This window comes from Carassius auratus, unplaced genomic scaffold, assembly GCF_003368295.1.
Source record: "Carassius auratus strain Wakin unplaced genomic scaffold, ASM336829v1 scaf_tig00215416, whole genome shotgun sequence".
Lineage (NCBI taxonomy): Eukaryota > Metazoa > Chordata > Actinopteri > Cypriniformes > Cyprinidae > Carassius > Carassius auratus.
Genome location: NW_020528079.1, coordinates 12,822 through 26,063, shown reverse-complemented (window position 1 = coordinate 26,063; position 13,242 = coordinate 12,822). Strand labels below are relative to the sequence as shown.

Below are 13,242 nucleotides of genomic sequence, written 5' to 3'. Positions count from 1 at the left end.
AAGGGGTCACCCCTTTAGAACACTGAGGGGGGCTTCAATCAATATACTGTTCAGGGGGCACAGAAACCATTGCAGTGCCCCTGCAAGTCAAACAGAAAAACACTCTCTTCAGCTTCTGGACAGATCTCTATACTACTGTTAGACATATCATCTGAAATAAAGCAGAAGAAAAACAGACACTTTGACTGAAATACAGATGATACTTTGACTATTAGTTTGATTATATGGAGATACCCGGACTGTAAGTATTATAGCTACTCATTTGATACCACGAGTGTAATTTGTAACTTGTAATGTAGCATTGTCATTCATGCATCTTGGTGAATGCCCAATTGTATTATTTATAAATTGATGCGCACATTTAGGCTAATTAATATGAACTTGCTTGCTTTCTGGTTGCAATAAAAAATAATTGTACAGAACTCAGGACCTTTCTTTCTTTCCTTCTTTCTTTCTTTCTTTCTTTCTTTCTTTCTTTCTTTCTTTCTTTCTTTCTTTCTTTCTTTCTTAATCTTCATTGAAGTCTTTTATTCGGTACATATCATATTTCTACCGCGAAACTTTGCCAATGCTAAAGCCAGCCACGCCTACTTGTCAAAAAGTAAAGACACAGAAAAACTGTCGATGCTTTTCCCCGATGACAACGATGGCGATCAACAACGGGAATATACTGGACCGTCGCACCGATGAGAACATAGCATGTGTGACGGAAAACGATGACACTCAGTCGGTATGATATAACATTTTTATTCTTTGTAAACAACAGAGTGTTTGTTTGATGGTGCAAGTAACAGTAGCCTAACTTAAAGCGCTTAGGCATCGAGAAACTGTAAAAAATGTAGGAACACCTCTAAAAAGAGTTGAACAATGAGATATGCTTTTTTTGCTGGTGACTTTTAAATATATCAAATATGCATGCAGTTCAAAAGTTTGGGATCAGTAAGTTTTCCTTCAATAAATAAGTATTTTTTTGCTCATCAAGGCTGCATTTATTTGATCTGAAATACAGAAAACAAATAGGCTATGCAAAACTGTGGAATATTATTGCAATTCAAAACAATGGTTTTCTATTTTAACATACTTCAAAATATTATTTATTTATCAAAGCTGAATTTTCAGCGTCATTACTCCAGTCTTCAGTTTCACATGATCCTTCAGAAATCAATTATAATATGCTGATCGGATATCAATATTGGCAAGAGTATATATATATATATATATATATATATATATATATATATATATATATATATATATATATATATATATATAGCTATATATATATATAAAACCCGCGGGTCGGGTTGGGGCGGGTTAAGAAATTAAGTGTGTGCACGATCGCATTAAATAAATAGTGATTTGTTCCGATTAACAAAGCACGACGTTTTAACGGGGATTAAACGTGGAGTTATGTTCTGTATTCCAAATATGAAAACAAGCGTATGTGCGCCAATAACTGCGCTTTGTATCTGCTCATTGCTGATCCAGATTTACATGCTTGGCCGACTGAGCCTGTATACTCTCATTTTTCCACGAACAAGATGTATCAGTTCATTAAACTTTCACCTACGACAACATCGTATTCGTTCCTTACATTCAACAAGTCACATGCTCCGTCATATCTTGAGTAACTCTTTGATAGGATGAAACAGTTCACAGAGCTGTGTTCACAAGCTGCGCTCGCGCTCGCGCACTGCTGTGTGAGGAACTTCACTGAAAGAGAAATGAGTCTTTTAAATAGACAGTAAAATGCCTTTTACTGTCTATGGTCAGTGGATTACGTAAACGAGTACGATTCGTTCACCTAAAAGATTTGCTCACGAACGAACCCTCATAGTACAATTACCCATAGCCTATCTGATAAGGTTACGATACGCAGCAACGTAACTTCCGTGTGTCCCGATGCTCGGAGCGGGTCGGGGCCATAGGTCGGGGCTGGTCAAGAAATTGTACTTTATTTGCGGGGCGGGCTGGTCCGGGACAAATAATTTCATTAAAGCGGGACCCGCGGGTTGGAAAAAACCCCGACCCGCGCATCAATTTTGTGGTATTTAGATAAATATTTATATTTTAAACAAACACTATTCTTTTTAACTTTATTGATCAAATAATCCTCAAAAAAGTATCACAGGTTCCAAAAAATATTAAGCAACACGACTGTTTATAATATTGATAATAAATCTGCATATTATAGCCTAATGATTTCTGTAGGATCATGTGAAAATGAAGATTGGAAAATTCACAGAAATAAATTATATTTTAAAGTACATTACAATACAAAACTTTTATTTTAAATGGTAATGCTATTTTACAGTATTTCTGTATTTTTGGTCAAATAAATGCAACCACGATGAACAGAAGAGACTTCTTTAAAATACATAAAAATCTTGCTGATCCCAAACTATTGAACAGCAGTGTAAATATTCATATTTTTCATTTCAAGAGACGTGCTTTATTAAAATTTCATGTTGAAATAACACTATTCACAAAATAATTCACATGAGGCATACATGTTGATCTGATGCAGAAAACTCCCGGCATCCCTTTATCCAGAAAACTCTGCTATGCCATTGGAGGAATGCCTTATCAAATGACTGGAACCACTAAGGGCTTTTTCATGCAGATATTTTTACTGGATGTTGTGAAGGTGCGTATATATGAATAAAATATGTGTTTTTTTTTAGGTTTTTATCAGTAATGAATACCATATAGTGTACCATATGTCCTCTGTATAAATTCAGTTTCATAGTGGCCTGTTTACACACAATTGTGTAAATGTGCAACATTATATTGTGTGATTTCCTTAAAGATGAATATAATCTGACCTGCTCTAACACTTAACTGAGCTTCACTTTCCATTGAAATGTAAAAAAAAAAAAAAAATAATAAAAACCTATAAGACAATAAAAAAATTATAATTTTTTTATAATGTACTGATATGTTTTTTTTTTCTTATTTCTCTTGTCCATTGGTTTCAAATGTCCTTCTGTGTATCCTGCATGGTTAAAGATCTAGGCTGGTGAATGAAAAGTTTCGAGGGTTTTTGTAAGAGATAACCACTGTGTCATCTGGGGCTTATCAAAATGTACAACAACTGAGTATTTATAAAATGCATGATGCTCTATCCTCAACACTTCCTCACTTTGCATGTCATGTTTGCATGCCATGGTGAACAGAACTCTGAACTGTTAGCACAGGAAGTATCTTAAAGGGAATATGAAAGATCTTGAGGAAATGCATATATTATTATACTTTTACAGCATGTTAGAACATTGTGCTATACTGCATTATATATATATCTTTATGATTGCTATAGATGGGAGGTTTTTCTGCATCCATCATTCTCTTCCTTGGTCGAGCTTGGGATGCCATTTCGGATCCTCTGATTGGATATGCTGTGAGTAAGAGTGGCCGGACCAGAATTGGCAAACTTATTCCTTGGTGAGTGTACTGGTTAATGTCAGACTGGCTGTGAAACACATCCTCCAATTTCACTGAAATATTTCACAGCTGAACCACAGGTTGCTTAAATGTTTTTACAAATGTTGAGCATATAAATGGATGTTGTACACTTTCATAGACATTTTTATATGCCGAATGTTTTTCATGTGCCACTCTGCTTATCCATGCTCTTTACGTAGGATTGTGTTCACAATGCCACTTGGGGTCCTATCATACATTATGCTCTGGTATACCCCACAGGACACCATGTCCCCTGCCTTCAGTTTCGGCTGGTACTTCACATGGTGCTGTCTGTTTGACACCTTCATGAGTGTAAGCCCACTATTATCTGCCTATAGTTTGCTGTTGTTTTACACAAGGATGTTCAGCAGGTTAAGGACACTTCCTGCATGAGGGGAAGACTACATGTAAATTAGTTTTGAATTTCAAACAAATATACAGTGACACAGTTTCCACCTCTTTCTTGTGAAGTACTCATGCTAAATATAGTACTGACCACAGGAGTTTTTAAACAGCTGTATTTGCTTATGTAATGTGTTATGATTCATAACTCACTCCAAAACATTTCATTCTCTCTCTGACTCATTCAGTGCTACCATGTGCCATATTCTTCCCTAAACATGTTTCTGGGAGGGAATGAGAAGGATCGAGACTCAGCCACTGGTTACAGTAAGAATCATTATAGTCAAAGCACCAATAACAGATGTTTAGTTTGGGGCAAGTTCATAGAATTGCAATATATCTTTCTAAACATATCTATCTTAAATCTTCAATATTATTATATTATAATATATTATATTATATTGTATTGTATTGTATTGTATGTTAGGGTTGACATACAACACAGAAACACGTTAGTTCCAAAAGAGATAACTGACTTCAAAATGGAAATCAGGAAATATTCAGCCATTGGCAATGCAATTTCTTGTAAAAGGACTTCTTGCCCTTTGACTCTCTAGTGTACAACATTAGTATTATAGCCTTTATTCTGTCACAAATAAATGACTGATCTACTGATCTAAGAGCCCCATATCATCAGAAATTCATGAGATTTGGCTTGTTACATCCTAATATACTGTTGTTTATCTACATTCACAAGACATAAGCCAATTAGATATTATGGGTCACATAAAAAAATTAAAATGTATCAGCCAATATCTGCTAAACGATTAAACGAATTATAAATCTGTTAATGAACTTGATTAAACTCATTGTCAGGAGCACCTTAAGATAGAGTATATAATTTTTATGTGAAGCAGACAGATGTCCTAAGAGGAGGGGAACAGAAAACTTTAAACTTTGAAACTTTTTCATTGCTTAGAGCCTTCACAATCATTACTGTTACAGTCAGATCTTCTAAAAAATTTTTCTAGCATTCACCAATCTAAGAGCAAACCAAAATCTCATAACATTCTAAATTCAAATGATAGTTTGTGTATAAGTAACAAACACCATTCATATGTGCCATTCATAACTGAATAGGTGAGTACCTTATATAGTCCTGAATTTGAATTGAATTTGAATTGAAATGGAAGAATCACCATTCAAATTTTCATAAGGAAGTTGAATGAAAATTAATAGAAATTCTACGGAAATCCTCAGAGGCCATGGATTATTAGTTTTCTTTCTTGTTTTCACGTAATCCCGACTTGATTAATTAAAGAGTTGTTTCAACATGACAAAAGTTATCAAGTTAACTTTATTTTCTTGTGATATTGAGATAACAAAATTAGTTTTCTTGTTATCACGACTTAATTTCATTGTGATCTTGACATAATGTTCACAGTTACTAACGCAACCTTGGTTCCCTGAGATATGGGGGTAACGAGTACTCTGTCTTGCTAAAGAGGCTATAGGACAAAGACTTTTTTCTCCTGAACGGAATCGGTGGGGCCTAGGAGTACGCCTATCTGATACTCAGGATCTGTATGTCGCCCTGATACTGGCATTTCTGCCGGATCCAGATTTCGATCTAACGAGACCGATCCAAATCCGATATTCAGGGCGATTGGGGGAAGAGCGTAAAGGAGGAGGTTAGATCAGTTGTGGTCCAAGACGTCTGTGTCCTTCAAAAAATAAGTTGGGGAATGAAAGTTGTCTTTTGAGGCGAAGAGTTTGACCTCTGCCTTGCCAAAGATCACTCAGATTTTTGAACCATTTGTGGGTATAGCATCCACTCGTCTGAGGGGACAGCATATCTGCTCCTTGGTTTAACTTGTCCGTGCACATGCAACATTCTCATCGAACGCAAGTTCATCTGAGCCCATTCCAAGAAGTGCTCTACTAGAAATAAGAGGTGCTTCGAGGAGAGTTCACCCTGGAGATCACTGACAAGCTACGCAATATCACGTTCATATTGCATATTCATCAAAGGAGATAATGAACGCAATATTGCTTAGCTTGTCAATGATCTACAGCTCTGTCTATCAAATGCCGCTCCATTTGAAAGCAGGTGATGACGATTTAGTGGTAATCACAGAACCAGATTTACTGACTAGATGCTCATATCATTAGATATATCGCCCAGCCCTAGACACTAGCATCATGCTGTTAGATCTGACCAGGACTTGGAGTCGCTTCAGTTCTGGCAGGAAGGTGCAAACATAAAATATGCATTTCCTGACACTTGAGGCCGAAAGCCGGTTTGCCATAGCACAGCACTCCCCAGCCTAAATTGGAATAATCTGTCGAGACCACCTTCCTTTTGCAGACCATTCCCAGGGGCATGCTCCGTTCTATCCACTGAGAGTCTTTCCAAGGAGCCAGTGCTGACACATAAGCCTGGTCCACCTTGGCACAAAGGCAAACAAGACGCCAGGTGTGTGGCGGAACTAATGGTTTCAGCCAGTAATGAAGGGGCCACATACACAGCAGGCCCAGCTGTAGCGCCAAAGATGCAGAGGCCATGAAACCTGCATCTTCTGAAATGTCTCGAAATGCCCTTTTTTTAAGGAGGCTGCCGGCCGCTGTATATTCAGTGCACATTCTGGCATGACTGTTACCCTCATTTGTGCGAAGAAAAAAGCAGTTCAGGTGCCTGAGATTGAGGATTGAGATGTAGCTAAATAGATCATACTTCCTCTCGTCATTCTTTTTGTTATTATTTGTAAGTAGGAAAAGGAAACATTGGAAATAGAGAACAGAAACTTGGATATATAGGACATGACCTTAACTGAGATCTGTTTCCTATATGAAAGACACATTTCATGAACTTTGTTCTCTCTCACGATACAGGAATGGGCATGGAAGTGTTCGCTACCCTGGCAGGAGCTGCCATTCAGGGTCAGATAGTTGGGGTGCACCATGCAAAGAGGACACAAGTCTGCAGTTTACTGAATGGCACGGAAGGGTCTTCTGGGAACCACACAGACTCACTGGATGACATATCTGACACTCTACAAAATACAGTGAGGCACAGAGAACATCCTTTTACCATTGTGTCAAGCACATATGGATCGTGGAATTTGTTATTAGTTGTTGATTCTGAAATGGCCACACAAATTTACTGTGAACTATCAAGGCAACTTTTTCCTAAATTCATAATTTAAGGCTGGTTCACACGGCAGGATAATTGGGCCGATTTTAGCCCCGATTCAGCCCTTCCGACAATCTTAGGATGCTCCGATTATCGTAAAATAATCTGATCAAATATTCCTGCCGTGTGTGGTGTGTTAAGACTAATCTCCTCTGCTCGGAAGAATGTCGGGACCGCTCCGATCTCAAATCGGGGATATCCAACATGTTGGATTTATTTTGCCCGATTTCTTCTCGTGTGTGGTGTCCCCCGAGGACAAACAATCACGCAGCCTGTGGACTGTGGCGTGTAGCCAATCAGAAAGCGAGGTGACGAGGCAGTGATAGTACCGGGAAACAAAATCAAAACAGCCGGCGTATATAATATAACAAATACAAATAAAGTCGATGGGCATAACTACATCCACAACTGCAGTCCACCAGAGTACATGGAAACTAATATATGAACGTTTATTTCAACGGTTATTAATCTGTGTAGTACGTAACAACATTTCTATGAGATAAAACAACAACTTATCTCCATATCATGATATAGCAAGTATAGTCCATGCTCGCGTCGTCTCCACCTCTTTGACCATCGCCTTTTCTTATTTTTCTTATGTTTTTTCCCCGTTAAAAACAAAGCACAAACAATGGCCACTGCATCCTCTTTGTCCGCCATGATTGTTTACTCTAAAGTCACGTTTGATCTCGAGGGATTTTGCGAGATTTCCCGTCTGACCTGGGAATGCTCGGGAGTCAAATCGGTTCGTGTGTGATGTGTTGATATTGCCGTGTGGCTGCACACCACACACGGAGCGACCAAAACTGTTAGACCCGTGATTTTTATCGCCGTGTGTGGGGTCTCTCAGGTTTGGAAAATCTGCCGACAATTTTAAAATCGTCCCGTGTGAACCAGGCCTTAGTCATGGGAAGAGGATAATATATACTTCCTTGTTTTGAGCATATGTAGGCCTTTTCTCTGGAACTGTTGTACCAGAGAATGTAGTACCTCCAGATTTAAATATCATAAATATCATACTCTAAATATGACATTAGAAACCATATACTGTGTCTTAAAGGGTTAGTTCACCCAAATAGCAAAATTATGTAATTAATAACTTACCCTCATGTTGTTTCAAACCCGTAAGACCTCCGTTTATCTTCGGAACACAGTTTAAGATATATTAGATTTAGTCTGAGAGCTCTCAGTCCCTCCATTACGTCCCTGTGTGTACGGTATACTGTCCATGTCCAGAAACATAAGAAAAACATCATCAAAGTAGTCCATGTGACATCAGAGGTTCGGTTAGAATTTTTTGAAGCATCGAAAATACATTTTGGTCCAAAAATAGCAAAAACATCGACTTTATTCAGCATTGTCTTCTCTTCCGTGTCTGTTGTGAGAAAAAGTTCAAATCAAAGCAGCTGGATATCCGGTTCACAAACGAATCATTCAGTTCACCAAATCGAACTGAATCGTTTTAAACGGTTTGCACCTCTAATACGCATTAATCCACAAATGACTTAAGCTGTTAACCTTTTTAATGTGGCTGACACTCCCTCTGAGTTCAAACAAACCAATATCCCGGACTAATGCATGCACTCAAACAGTACACTGACTGAACTGCTGTGAAGAGAGAACTGAAGATGAACACTGAGCCGAGCCAGACAATGATTCGTTCACAAGTCAAGAACCGGTTGCATCGGTTTTCGGATCACCAGTGGCTCTTTCGGACAGTTCTATTCAATAAACCGGTTGAAGAAAACGGTTCACCGGTTCTTTTTTCGCTCGACATAATGGCGTCATTGGCGATGATTGCCCTTGATTCAAGCCTTCGGTTTACCCGCCCTCATAACACCAGCACAGAATCAGTTCAGAATCAATCACCAAAAGAATCAGTTTGGTTCAGATGCTCTGTTGTGTCGGTCTGCTTCACTCTGAATCACACATGCGCAGTATCATCAGCTCCTCGATTCTTCTTATCTGGCTCGGCTCAGTGTTCATCTTCAGTTCTCTCTTGACAGCAGTTCAGTCAGTGTACTGGTTGACTAGATGAATTACTCCGGCATATTGGTTTGTTTGAACTCAGAGGGAGCCACATTAAAAAAAAAGTTAACAGCTTAAGTTATTTGTGGATTAATGCGTATTAGAGATGAAAACCATTTAAAATGATTCAGTTCGATTTGGTGAACTGAATGATTAGTTTGCGAACCGGATATCCAGACTGCTTTGTTTTGAACTCTCTCACACAACAGACACGGAAGAGAAGACAATGCTGAATAAAATCGTTTTTGCTATTTTTGGACCAAAATGTATTTTCGATGCTTCAAAAAATTCTAACTGACCCTATGATGTCACATGGACTACTTTGATGATGTTTTTCTTACCTTTCTGGACATGGACAGAATACCGTACACACAGTTTCAATGGAGGGACTGAGAGCTCTCGGACTAAATCGAAAATATCTTAATCTGTGTTCCAAACATGAACGGAGGTCTTACGGGTTTGAAACAACATGAGGGTAAGTTATTAATTACATAATTTTGCTATCTGGGTGAACTAACCCTTTAACACAGCAGCCAAGTATAATCTGTTATACTTACAGAAACAGAAATTCTATTCATTAGACTAGGTATTTTAGACTAAATACCTAGTCTAAATACCTAAACTGGCAGCCATATCACCCTGGAGCCCAAGACCAGTTGCCCACTGAAGCTAAGCAGGGCTGAGCCTGGTCAGTACCTGGATGGGAGACCTCCTGGGAAAACTAGGTTGCTGCTGGAAGAGGTGCTAGTGAGGCCAGCAGGGGGTGCTCACCCTGTGATCTGTGTGGGTCCTAGCACCTACGCTAAATGTTGCTCTTGTAACATTTAAAATGTCTCTGCTCTCAGTTTTGTTTGATTGAATGTATCCTTGCCAAATACAAATATTAACTTTAAAAAATGTTTAAAAAAAATTCTGACCCCAACATTTTTTATGGTAGTGCCATTTGTCTTTGAATTTCTACAGAGAAGAGCCTATTTGACTGGAGCATTAGTAATAGGAATGCTGTACTTCCTGTGCTGCCTTGTGCTTTTTCTTGGAGTGAAGGAGCAGTTGGGTAGGTCCAAATGAGTTAACATGAGTTAAACTATCAGATAGCCTAAGCTGTGTTTTACCATATGTTCTTTCAGCCTTCACTAAGACTACCACATCATGATTAGCCATGATTAGCATGGGGAGACATAAGTTAGTATATGTTTATTATGTTAGGACTTACAGATGTTTCTGTTATGTTGGTTGTGGTGAAGAGTAGAGCCTGTGGTTAGGTTGAGGATGGACAGCAAAACTTTAAGACCGCTTATACTGGATTTTATTTGACTATTTACATGCCAGTGTTTTTGATAGCTGTATCACACATGCTAGTGTGCTGTTGCAATGACTGATATAATGACTTGCATGTGTCTACATTTCATTTTAGCCCCTCTAAGTAAACTGGACAGCATAAATATCCCCTATCTAACTGGAATGAAGATGGTGGTGAGACACACTCCATATGTGTGGCTTGTATTTGGCTTCCTATTTGCTTCACTTGCCTTCCAGGTCAGAAGTTTTTCTGTTTAAATTATGAATGAATTTTGAAGTGCTTGTGGTTGATATCAAAATACCAAAAGTGCCATGTCTGTTACTTATTATGGTTTTGATAGCCAAAGTTATAGAAACAACAAATGGATATTATTAAGTATGACAGGAATCATAATTATAAGATTATTTGTTTCAGATGGCTCAGGGGAATTTTGCCCTCTTCTGTACTCATGCAGCGAATATGGGAGCATATTTCCAGCATCTTGTTCTCATACTATTGGTGAGGGATTTATTATTTCAAATGTATTATTTATTTATTATATGAAAGTATTATTATTGTGTTTATTACATAAAATACTAAAATTAGCTAGTTAGCAAAAATCTGACCTGTAAAGAAATGAAAAAAAGAAATACTTAATAAATATATTTAATTGACCTATTAATTAAGATGTTACAACATGAAGGAAATTAAATCATGCAAAAAAAATATAAAATGTATATTAAATTAAATCACTGTATTAACTTGTTTTTGAAATTTCTCTCGATTTATTGTACAAATTACTTCTAAAATGATACAGTAGTCAGACAGGTTTAATGATTAATGTTTAATTATGTAGAATGGTATGTTTTTCATGGTATTTTATTTCTTTCTGCTCTTGTGCAGACATCAGCTACAATATCCATCCCAATGTGGCAGACACTACTGGTCAAAAAAGGCAAAAAGACCACCATATTCATCGGCCTATCAGTGAGTACCACTCTTTGTTATTGGTTGTTGACCAAGTCGACTTCATAGAACTAGCTGCCAACGGTGTTGTTGCCTCTCGTCGGCAGCATCAGACCAAAAGCTGCGCTGGAACACACCGCACAGACTGCAGCCGACGGCAAAAATAACACGTGCGTTCTGCGCATGCGTGAGAGGAATGAGCTGTTCATAATCAGCAGCTATTAATAGTATATATTCATCATTCAAAAGGAGAAACAGAGATAAATGCAGATATACGTTATGTAAACAAAGCAGCGCTTGCTTAGATTTTTGAATATCAGTAACGTTAATAACTTGTTGTTATGAAAACATAATTAAAATCTTTGGGAAAGATCACAAACCAGCGTTCTGTCTGTACCGTCTTCATTCACATGCTTGTTTTATCACTTTTGCTTTAATTCTCGGCACTGACTCGTTCACTTAATGGAACATCCTATAAGAGCGCTCACTCTGACCGACGGCCCAAACGTCCACTTAGGTAAAGATGATTCTGATCAGTCAAATTGTAGAAAAACAAGTGAAATATTAAAAGATTTACATAAATAGGGCTGAGCGATATGGCAAAAATTACATTTAGATTTTTTTCAGGACATTTAAACGATTCTAATAGCATCGTTAATTTTAGTGACTACTAGGAGAATATGCTAAATCACAACTTTATTCAATCCATTATGTTTTATAATTAAATACTGATTAATAAGCACTACAAATATAATATGAAATCCACCACAAGTTATATTTGTTACCACTTTTTCATCATCTTTTTTCATTCTCTGCAGGTATATATCCCAGCTCTAATTGTGATTTCTCTAGTGAAAAGTAATTTACCCATCTTCATTATTATGTCCATGTTATCTGGCACAAGTCTGGCAGCCCTCTATCTACTCCCTTGGTAAGGCAACTCTTAAAAAAATATCTCTTTTTCCATTCTTAATGCCCTCACCTCACGACACACAACCCGCACAATTATCATCATGTATGTTATTATCATTACAACCATATTAACTTTAAATATAGTAAAACTGCTATATATAACGAGGTTATTTATTTATTGTAGTCAATGTTGCCCGATGTAGTGGACGACTTCAAAGTCAAAACCCATCATGCAGGAATCTAGAACCATTGTTCTATCTCCTGCTGACGTTTTCTTCAACAAATTTGGAGGAGGCATGTCTGTTGGAGTCTCTACTTTGGTGCTACAGTAAGAGCTTTCTCCATTCAGATTTGAATCACCCAAAACCAATGGTTTCCAATTGATTTTTCCAATGTTTTTGTTTAGTGTTATCCTTATCTCTTCAGCTTTGCAGGATACAAGCCTGGTGCTTTGTAACACAATCCAGAGGTCATATACCGCTGCGAGTGCTCTTCGCTCCGGTGCCAATCTGCCTGCTGCTCATCAGTTTGGTGATTTTTTGTTTCTATCCCATCAATGAAAGAGCGACGGAGGAAAAATCCAGGCCACATTACGGAAAGCAGGGTATGTGTTTGTATGTATTACCTTGAGGGTTTTTATTTTGCCAGAATAATGGACTGAGTTAAGGAGTCATGAATGATAATTTAACTCTTTCTACATATATTTCTTATCAAAAATTGTGCCATTTTTTTCATTGCCACATCTTACTTTCTGTACAAAGCAACTGCTTTCACACTCACTTTAGGCCAAGGTTCATTTTAAGTCTTTACATTTGTTTTTAGCTCTGCGTATTATATTCAAACGTGTCTGTTTTACACAGTGACAGAGGCCAGCATGAAAGGAGAAGAAGAAACTGAGCCTGTGATGTAATCACTCACTATGTCACATTTATTACTCATAAGGATTTGATTACTTTTGTAACGTTTACAGGTTCCTGGATCTTTTAATAATGAATGTTTTGTTTTCATCATGCATGTTTGAATGTTTCTCAATACTTCTCTGAAGGGATTCCAAAAGCCA

General features: G+C 37.7%; 1 protein-coding gene and 1 pseudogene across 1 annotated transcript; both read left to right on the top strand.

The window, feature by feature from the left end:
• Positions 1-588: 588 nt before the first annotated feature.
• Positions 589-12,639, top strand: LOC113094698 (sodium-dependent lysophosphatidylcholine symporter 1-like). Its single transcript, XM_026260317.1, has 12 exons — positions 589-730; positions 2,528-2,647; positions 3,317-3,441; positions 3,642-3,774; positions 4,053-4,131; positions 6,697-6,869; positions 9,989-10,079; positions 10,440-10,561; positions 10,740-10,823; positions 11,208-11,291; positions 12,089-12,201; positions 12,609-12,639. Exons 1-12 carry the CDS (start codon positions 638-640, stop codon positions 12,637-12,639), a joined length of 1,248 nt encoding a protein of 415 aa, XP_026116102.1. The 5' UTR covers positions 589-637.
• Positions 9,647-9,763, top strand: LOC113094781 (uncharacterized; annotated as a pseudogene).
• Positions 12,640-13,242: the final 603 nt, after the last annotated feature.